Here is a 10,944-nt window from a genome sequence, read left to right as displayed (position 1 = left end):
TTAAATCGTGGGTGTACGACTCCCCTGGTTGAAATTCTAGTGGCCATAAATATCATGTACATGCGAGCTTTCAACATAAATTTAGTAAGATTAAGAATGGGTCGTCGGTTTCTCTTATCGCATGTGTTAGGGGGCGCATTCACGAGTATGTTAATATGGTGTTTTGTGCTTAGTGGTGTGTAAATGTGTGTCCATCATGTAATCTCAAATTTTCATATTTTTTTCCCGGTTCCCTAATGTAAACAGCAAATGTAAAGAGCGCAATAAACTGTTATACTAACCACACCATGTTTTTTTTTTTTTTTGAGAAGCCACACCATGTTGATGTGAATGATTTATACATTTGAAATAGAGTTTGTTACACGCTCACAATTACTGCGTTTGTCTTAAGAAAAACACCCATCAAATATAAAACCGGATATGTTAAAACATTATCGAAGTCGTCACATCTAAATAGTTGAAGTTCATGGCTCTCAATGACGTATATTCTTTATTATTAAAAAAAAACCTCAAATGACATTATGAAATGTCGTGAAGGCACGCGTAGTGGGGGACAGACCCTTAGCTGCCATGTGAGCCCACGTCTCTGTTAGGCTACACGGTCTACACTGCAAGCTATTGTAGCCATGGATTTTTACCATATGACAATGAAGTCATTGGACCAAGCGTTTATGCTCATGGTATGGCTCTCAGCATAAGAGTTGATAAAAGTTGGAGGCTCCAAACGTAGCTCCAAGCTGAGACTCATGTATCTTCTGCAGGAGGCACGCACCTCCACAGAACACTCCCAAGAGCCGAGCTAGAGTCGTGGCTCCTACATAAAAAGTCTAAGCCACTCGTCACGTAGGAACACCATGCATGCCCTAAATACTAAATTTGCCCACATCACCATGCATCATCACACCAAGGCCAAAACCCACACCCAACTAGCAAAACCTACTCTCTTTTTTCGCTTATGTTTATGCTTATAATCCAAAATTTAAATTTTTAACTTTAAATTTGGAGCTGATTTTAAAATTCTTTCACCAAAGTTTATTTTACAACATTGGCTTTTAAATTGCTAAAAATATATACATAAAAATTTTATTCACAAATTATTTTTCGTTTTCAGATACATCGTTTGATTTTTTTTCATCAAAAATACCAAACAATCACCCATATCTGCCGCCACAAATAAAAAAGACGACGAACGGCAAGTAATTCAGGTAAATTCACACAAACTTGGGTGTTGTCCCGTTCCCGATGAAGCTATATACGAAATTGTCAAAGTACGAGGCAAGTAATTTCTAGGTGAACTAGCATTTTTATTGAAAATTCTAACTGCTACTGTACAAGAGGGGCGTTGGTGATCCATCCCAACCCACCGGCCAAAGATGGCACAGAACTACACTGAATACACACACGGCTTTTATTTTGTTTTCTTGTCTTCTTTATCCTTCTCCACAACTACTGGAGCTGCAGGAATGCTGAACCACCACTCTCTTAACCTTCTGGTCCACCTCTCGGTGCTTGCTCTCCTTGGCGGGGAATGGTTCGTGAATACCTCCAGAAACATCATCAGGACAAGCAACCTTGTGGGCACGAATGCAAGGCTCAGAGCCATCGCTACCAGCGAAAGTATAGCTCTGTCAGTGGCCTGTGAATTATGAGAACCAGAATAAGGTAGGTAAGCCAAGGGACACATACATACTCAACGTCAGAGCAATATTAGGAATCTTGTTACAACACATTAAATTGCAATATAGCATTGGATAGGAATATGGCGAAATAATCTTTTACAAACAATAGGCTCAAGGTGGAACGCTGGAGGTAAAAGAAAGCAGCTGAGATCTATCAAAATATATTGAATGTCACAATTTTCAGCAAAGTTCAGAAAAATGCAAAAGTTCTATCAACGGTTTAACATATTCATCAAACTTTTGAACCCCTGTCGATGCCATCTAGCTTCTGATTCTAAAAACCAATTAAAAGACTGAGAAGATAAGACCAGTTCCAGCACAAAACCTATGTCAGGCAAAAGAAATGCACAGAGAGCTGCATATTAAGTTTATAGTACAAACAGCAGTTTAGATTGGATAAAACATGAAAGACCGTATAACCACTGGAATCCTAGCACTATTTCATATATTCTTTGGTGATTACTTTTTCCTAATTTTAATACTTTTGAGCTCAAATGCCCAAATCCTTCTTTAACAGATTACCCAACTGAATATGAAATGACTGTTTGCTCATCCAATTTATAAAATGAAGAGGGGAAGCAATTGTTAACTTCAGTTTAAAGATTGGGACCTGATATGCTCTCTTCTGAAACAAGAATAAATAATCATTATCTGAATAACGGTAGACACAGAAAGTAAAACAACTTCAAGAGCTGGTGCCTCATGATTGCCAAATTAATCTTATTTAAGGAAAAAATCAAATGGGACTTAAAAGTAACAAAAGCACAGAAGCATTCACTGATTTCTTTTGAATCATTAAATTACATGCATAATATGTTATGAGGGTTTGAATTACAAAAGGAATTTAAATGACATGTTCCGTGCCATATTTTCAGACTAGTGGGTATTGAATATTGATTATTGAAAAGAAGAGGTCATGGAGGGGAGAGCATAACGGATGGAAATAGTGGAGAGGTCCTAACCCTAGCACACCTTCCTACACCTCTTAGCCCGCATGTTTGGTCCAAATTTTCTGACTGCACCACTTTTGTATAGTCTGTCGGTTTAACTGACTAGTGACCGACTTGAACCGACTTTTTTGAACTGATTTTGACTGACTAATCAGTCAAACCAACTGATTCACCGTTGCCATCGACTACCGACTAGTCACCAACTTAGACCCTGTTCTTTACCTAGGTTAACTAACCAAGGTTTTATCGTTTTTCGTGCGCACGCTTTCTAAACTGCTAAACGCTGTGTATTATGCAAAAAAATTATATAAGAAAGTTGATTTTAAAAATCATATCAATCCAATTTTTAAGTTCTTATAGCTAATAATTAATTAATCATATGCTAATCCACTGCTACATTTTACGCGTCGGTTACCGCACAGAAGAACACGGCCTTAGTCGGCGTAGTTGACCAATTAGGCGAACACTGAATATAGTCTATATGATTTCAAATGATTATTTAACTTGACCAATATGAATGCTTTGTGCATCTCTTATTGTTTCTTAAGTCTACAGATGAGAACTTCACGTTGTCATTATTATGGTTTTGAGCAAACAAAAATTGAACCATACTTGCAAATGTAAACTACTACTTATCCAACTCAAGAAGTCAAGATGGTTCGTTTGTTTTTCAATTTGCACACATTTCTAGGTGAATCTACATTATTTTGTCTTGAGTTAACATACCATTATTTTCTCTACAAAGCATCATTTATCGACAAGCTAAAGTGTAGCTTTTGGCTTCCTTTGCATAATAAAATCTAACTCGATGAATGACGCACATATATTCACAGTACAATATTGCTATAGTTCTTAGCCTAGGGAGCAACCCTAAAAGGATCGAAGAATAAGAAGATACAATTACCTGGGAGGGAAAAGCTAACAACAGAGCTCTTGTCTTCAGAAGAACAATATTTGCATCCTGAACAAGCTCTTCAACTTTGGAAATAGCATTTTGAACAGCTAAGAGCTGCTCCATCGTGTTCATTGGAGGTGGAGATGTCACTTTGACCTCAATCATTGGTTTTCCTTGACTTGTTAGTCTCGTAAGGAACATGAAAGTTGCTGAAAACAAGAGCACCAGAACAAGAAAATAGACCAACCACCCCCTGCCAGCATAGAAACAGAGGGATATTACAAATGTGAGGAATGCAAAATTTTTGTACCACACATACATCACAAAAGAACAAAGGTTCGTCTATTATGGACACAATTTGACAAAAAAAAAAAAAGAATTGCAGGCCACCTTGGATTTAAAAGAAGATACTTCATTAGAAAAAAAAATATCATTATAGATAAGATTATTAGGACTGACAGGATTCAAATGAGTTGTTTTCCACAAGGAATGTCAATTTGTTTTAATTGGGAAGAATAAACCTTCCTTAAGTTGGCAATACCTCCACACCAGTGACTCTTTCTGCAACCAAGGCAAGAAACACACTACCTCAGATTTTCTGTCATTACCTTCCACAAAGCCCAACTTAAGGTTCTAAGACTAACACTCTCATATACTTCTTAGATGTAATGTTACTCTTATCAGTAGTACACAAATACTTGTACTTCGACTAACACTCTCATACACTTCTGGACTTCTATATACAATTCATGGCCAACTGCAAGCCTGAATAGACAGGGAGCTCATTGTACTGAAGAGAGGCAGTTCAACAATGGTGGTACTAGGGCAGACATTTGCAGCCACACTGATTACCAAATAATAGAATGCCTCTACAATTCCAGAGTTCCAATGGGTGTAGCTTCACTATGAATATCAGCTTGTACTCATGCAAAAAGAGGGCCTAAGGCACTGCGGACATTTTTCATGGATGCATTGTCCCTACTTCTGAGCGGGTGGTACATGTGCAGATTAGTAAAATGACTTAAGTATTTGTTTAGTGAAAAGGAGTGGAAGCTATGCATGAGATATAGGAGAAGACTGGTTGTAGCTTGTGCTATCTAGACTTGTTGATCAAAGACACATGCTGGGAAAGACAAGGAAGGTACTTTACTAGAAAAAATATTATATAACTATTATGAATTATAAAATCATATTAACAGTATTTTATTTGTTATTTGTCCTTTAGTAATGTTCTATATTCAAATCAAGATAAACCATCCTCAAGCATTCAAAGCATCATCAGTACTTGTGAACAAGTGCGAGTGCAAATGTAGGTTATGATAGCCAGTAACTTCTTATATATACTGAACATATATCACAAGTAGCAGCTATATTTAGTTCTTTGGCTCGGAACAAGTTGGTATATTCAGAATCACTATATTATTATGATGCATGGACATGGATAAGTAGGCGTCATAGAACACCAGTACAAGGACTCACAAATTGTCTGAAACATTATCTATATATCCAAATTATTATTATTATACATTTAAGTATTATTTCTCATTTCTCAAGTATCCATCAAACTGAAGTAATGTATTGCAGATGTAAACTAGGAAAATGCACCTCACAGATGATCCATGCCTCTTATTGTTCAGTCAATAAATTTAATATATGCTCAATATTCAGTCAATGTCAATTCAGAATACAATGGTTATGGTTCTTTTCACTAGGGAATCAAACGGTACTTTAGGCTGGATTGATGTCGGGTACAGAATCCAGAACTGGTGCGGCACAAGATTGAAAGTGTCAGGGCAATAAGATGCTAGATACCAATGAATGGCTAATATTGTTGAATAAAGTATTCTTACTTTTTTGTAAGGAGGTATTCCTAGGCAATGTAATAATGACTAAGGAGAAGGCATTGTAACCCCAAGCAGGCCTGCACCCCGAAAAAAAATATAGAGAGATTATGATAGCAGCACAGGAGAGAGCCAAGGTTGTGGACATGCGGGACCCATGTGTCATTTGAGAGAAGCGCCAGTCTACCGTGGACCAAGTTCACAGAGGATGTTCCCAGAGAATCGACGGCTGAGATCCAATCAAACAAGATGGATGGCCAAGATTGGTCCGGGGTGACAGCCACGCAAAAAAAACATGCAAGCACCCACATGTAGGGGTGGTAATGGGCCCAACCATTTTGCCTATAAAATTTAAGGGCTAGGTTCAAAACGGGTTAAAAATAAAATTGTATAGAGTTTTGAGCTAAAAATTTTTAAGAATTAAATAGGGTTGTGAAAGAACCCAAGAGTCTTGGCCCATTACCACTCCTACCCACGTGTGCAATATGTCAGACAGGAGAACAGAGGTGGCACTGATGCAGCAGCTAACAGGGAGGTCTTGTGATTATCCTAGTTATATGCAGGAAGGCATAATCATAATTAAAGTGTTTAATAAAGAAAAGAGAATCATTCATGCCACTCTCCTTGATGCAAGGAGATTCTTATGGCAGTAAGATACTGCATATCATTCCACCACCTTAGATGACATCACTTTGATGGTGCAACTCAAATTCAGAGTCTTAAATTCAAAGAGAAGCATCAAGGTGGATGAAAAGCATGTGAACTGATTAAATTTGGGGAGGAATATATTAGAGGCAATCGAACCAACATTCAATCCGAAGAGATTTATGTTTATATTACATCATATTAGTAAGTTTCATATTTTTTAAAAAAAAACAATTGTGTACCACAGTTAGAAAGCATCCTGTGACATAAAGTTGAAAAGAAAACATCCATGAGAGCGTAGCATACCTGATGATGATATAGGATGACAACAAACAAAATACCATGGATTTAATTGGCTCATCCCAAGATGCCAGCAACACCAAAAACCTCCAAAGTTCACTTATGGGAGATAGCAATTCCTAAATGCAAAGAAAGGAAATATAAATTAGTATAGTTGCTACACATTTCAAGCAATAATATATATGCATATATAATGTCCAAAAAACTTCTTGATAAAAATAATATATTACCTCCATTCATAAATATTTGATGTTTATGATAAGATTTGGTCAAACATTTTGAAACTTTGTCGATCAATTTCATATTAGAAATAAGTTTATGAAATCTAAAAAGTTTATGATTCAAAGAAAATCTACGCATACCATGTTTGTTCTTTTAAACTAAGCATAGATCGTTGATTTTTGTGAAAAACAAACTCTAAATAGGCTAGTTTTAACTGATGAAAGTGGTGCCTGAATCAATTTGGATATACCATTATTTGTTCAGAGTAATTTAACAAGTCAAAAGGCTAGTTTTGTTCTGATTATACCTTCATCACCGCCAAGTTTGTATCCAGGCCATCAACTTTGACTCCATCAACTGTGGCTTGGGCCAATTCGACTTTCTTATAGTTGTTCATTGACTCAGTAACTACCTTCTGTAAGGCACTCATTTCCCCGACAACTATCTCACCAACAAAGAGTCTCTCGTCATTATTATTTCGTGATACCACTCCCAGATTTGACAGAACAGCAAAGCGGGACATTGAATGCCTTCCACTGCTAGTGCCAGGACGGTTAACTCGAGCTGAGCTTCTCGATGATATAGTACCAGCTAGTGTTTCAAGTATTACATCACCTCCAGGAAGTTTGTCACACAGATTAAACATCAAAAGGGACTCAAATCGACTGGAAACTGGAATGGCTAACTCTTCAATAGCTTGCAGCCGCATAATGTTTAGTATAGCCTTCAAAAGTATTTCCTCCTTATCAACTCCATTTATGCCAAACTTCCTAATAAATCTGTGGACATAAAGAATTTCTGATATAATAGCCAGCCAATAGTCACGGCGAGAGTGGCCAGACAGCTCTGGGAATTCTATGATCACTGGTTCTGTTCTGCATTCAGCATTCAATGGACAAAAAAACATGTAACTGAAGATGATAAGAACAAATCTATGTGCTAATTATAAGGATATCAGGTGAGGAAAGCATGTTGCTATAATGTCCTAACACAAAGGAATGAATAGCAACGATCTGTAAGTTAAAACTAATTAGCAAAGAGTCCACTATATGAACCAGCTATTACATTTATTTAGTTTGCTTATTTGATTTGGTAAGTGTGAAAAAACTTACAAAGTTGTTGATTTATACATAACAGCTTTGTCAAATAACCGTGAGCCCCATGGGCCAGTCAGCTCAGGTTTAACAGACTGTTTTACATCTTCAGCAAGTTCATAAGCTTTAGGCTTATCATAGGTTACAACCCGAAGTGCTTCAAAGTAAAGGGCATGATCAGTAAGTGTCAACCTTCCTGTGTAGCAAAAGGAAAGGCAGAAACACAGTGATATAAACAGTAACAAGGCAAGTTCAAAAAAGAATATGTCAATTAAACAACAGGATTGACTTGGTCAATAGAGCAGACGTACCTGGCCATGTAGAAATCCCAACGTGTTCAAGTACTGGTTGTGTCGTCAATGTTCCATCTACTTCTACAATTCTTTCTCCCCTCTGAGACCGCTGGGCAGATAAAAGTGACGACTCAGATTGTCCTTTCATTTTGTTCATCGCTCTACAGAAATAAAACAACTCTTGAGTCCTGATCTTGTGAAACAAGATCCAACAGAAAGTCATGCTTGTATATCCGATCTTTAGAGAAAAAATAAGAGCATAATCGAGCATAGTTTTGAAATAGTAAAAGTTGGAAAATAAACTATCCCATATTCCCATGCATTTACGTCAGATCTAACTTATGGAATAAGTATAGCGTGAACTGATGGTTAATGTTTTGAAGGGATCCCAATTACTATCCTACTTAAAATACGCATACTAAATTCAGAATATAAACTAACAAGTTAATATTTATTAACTGATAGAACAATGGTATCTCCAAATGAACAAGGATGTAAAGATAGGCAACAGATAACTTGATTGCTACACAACCATTGGACTTGATAACAGAAATTATCCCTCTCTTCTTATATAATAGTATGTAACATGGTGCATTAATCATTCTCCAAACTCGTTTACATACTATGGTACAAACATCTACAGTGATCATGCCACAAATATCACTCCTTGGCCCCTGCATTAGCAGGTACAACTTTGAGCATGTGGAAGAGTAGTTAAGAAGGGGATCTACTACATCAATCTTAACAAAACATGGTGACACTCTGTTCAATGAAAAGTAGAAAGGTAACATTTATTGTAAGGTTGTAACAGGTTAAACATCTGGAAATAAAAGCTACAGTGATCATGTGAATGTCTGAAACAACAGCAAGTAAAATTGAATGGACAGACCAGTAGAGAAAGTGACCTGTCCAATCCTGTAAGGTACTTATCATATACAGGAAATGTAAGCCGACCTCCACTTGAAGATGAAAGTACATCAAACAGATTTGAAAATGTTACCACATCAGCTATTGTTGGAATTGCAGGTGCTATTCTTGAGAAAGCCTCTAAACTAACTGTGCTGTCTACTTCTACCTGCAATGGAAGGAAGATGAGATTCAACATGTAGAAAGATTCTTAAAAACTATTAATATGAGAAAGAAACATGGGACAGATTATTCTAATGCAATCATAACAAATTATATAAGGGTGTAAACAAAGGAAGCTATCTACGAAAGTAAAGAAAGGAAAATGTTCAACCTTGACAGTGAGCTGGCTTGAAGAAGAGGGAACTTCCCAGGCCAACATCATATCAAAAGTCAGGCGATGAAAGCTTTTGTCAGCAAGATACCCTACAACTTGTGAGGCCTGTGCAAGTGCCCTAAAACAACAATATTCCAAAAGATTTCTTGCATAGTTTCTTGGTTGCTTTATGGAATCAGATGCTTGCATATCAAAGTCATTTTGTAGGTCATCTGTGGAAACGCCAAGTATCCTGAAATGTAATTAACACAAAAGGCAACTGATCAGCACCTAAGCAAAGCAAAAGTGGCATTATGTAGTTTTTGCATGAAAAGGGAAATTATTTTACATGACATAACAATATGGAGTAGGAAACATTGCACAACCATGCCTGTGTGCTTAACAAAGCAAGACCAAATGCAAACATCATATTAGTTCCATGAAGCATAGAATTCTCAACATGTTCCCCACCAAACTAATCAAAGAATTACAAGTCATTCACTCGAAGGGCATAAAATATATTAGCTCACACAAGGTATTCCTTTATAAGCAACCAAAAATCTTTAAGAAAACCCAGTTCATGGAGACTTGAAACAGCTCTACGGTTATGATTCTATACTATATGAGTCTGTGGTTCACAAAATTCCCAATAAACTAAGAAGCTACCGTGGGCACAACAAGCTACATCGCGCACAGCAGCTTTGGACTCCATAAACCAAGACCGCCGTTCTAGATCCAGCACGAACTCACAGGCTTTACACGACATCGCTACCACCATACTCTTATTGCTCTTCAAGCAGATTAAGATTGTGAATCATAATAATGTCAGCTACTGATAAAGCCACAAAAAATAATTGCAGATTTTCTGAGAATCGTCACATGCTTTGGATTAGAATCAATTAGCCCATGTAGGAAATAAATTAGGAGCAAATGAAATCCCCATAGGGACAACATTTACCCAGCCCAGAAACTAAGAAATCCCAAGGGGGCGAGGCGGATTGAGCACGAGGCAATTGTAAGGACCCCGCCGCCATCCATTACCGGGAGCAGCTAGAGACGATGACGTTGGCTTTGGGGGAGAGGCCGGGGACGGTGGCCTGCTTGCCGGAGGAGAAGGAGGAGGAGGAGGAGCTGGCGGGGTCATCGGCGTCGTCCGCCGGCGAAGCCCCGGGGGGGCGGGGGAGGCCCCAGTTGAAGGAGCCGTCCCGCACGAGGCCCTCGAATCCCTCCATCAGCAGATCCCGCGTCCGGCTCATCATCGCCATCGTCGCCTCAGCCGCGGGGGTGGGAGGGGGAGATCGCGCGGAGGCAGATCAGATGAGCGTCTCTCCCTCTGCCTTCAACCCTTGCTTGCTGGTGTGGTGTGGTTTCTCTTTCCTTTGCCTTGCCTTTTGGGCGTCCAAGTACGTACGGCCAGTAGAGCATTCTAAAAATAGTGCCAAATTTTCTTTATTAGGAAGAGCTTAAAAATCAGCCAAATTATCTCGTAGTTGTCTAAATTCGAGTTCCAAAAAAATTCAAAATGTGCCTAAGATCAACAGTGTGAACCGTTATCAACTAATTTTTTTATGTTATCATTTAAGTCATCCAGTCACGCACATCACGGATCATTCTTGGTGGACAAGAAATTACCTCCACAGAGGAGGGCTGCGCAAGGTGTGTCTGGTACGTGATTATCCTCGGCTTGGAAACGAGTTCTATTCTTTGAACGTGTCTATTCTCTAGTCATGTTCGTGGATTATCTCTAGCAAAAGAACCAAACAAGCCATCAAGTATGGCATTAATTAAATATTAATTATTTTG

The 10,944-nt window shown here is 38.1% G+C and overlaps 1 protein-coding gene across 1 annotated transcript; it reads right to left on the bottom strand.

The window, feature by feature from the left end:
* Positions 1-1,283: 1,283 nt before the first annotated feature.
* LOC102700605 lies at positions 1,284-10,520 on the bottom strand. The gene is made up of 9 exons (XM_006650222.3): positions 10,183-10,520; positions 9,160-9,394; positions 8,825-8,994; positions 7,938-8,080; positions 7,645-7,822; positions 6,840-7,407; positions 6,317-6,429; positions 3,534-3,777; positions 1,284-1,636 (listed from the first exon to the last, which is right to left on the bottom strand). Exons 1-9 carry the CDS (start codon positions 10,404-10,406, stop codon positions 1,409-1,411), a joined length of 2,103 nt encoding a protein of 700 aa, XP_006650285.1. The 5' UTR covers positions 10,407-10,520; the 3' UTR covers positions 1,284-1,408.
* Between the last annotated feature and the right edge of the window lie 424 nt (positions 10,521-10,944).

The sequence above is a fragment of the Oryza brachyantha genome, chromosome 3, assembly GCF_000231095.2.
Source record: "Oryza brachyantha chromosome 3, ObraRS2, whole genome shotgun sequence".
Taxonomy (NCBI): Eukaryota; Viridiplantae; Streptophyta; class Magnoliopsida; order Poales; family Poaceae; genus Oryza; species Oryza brachyantha.
The sequence above is the reverse complement of the archived record's forward strand: the minus strand, read 5'-3'. Positions and strand labels throughout refer to the sequence as shown.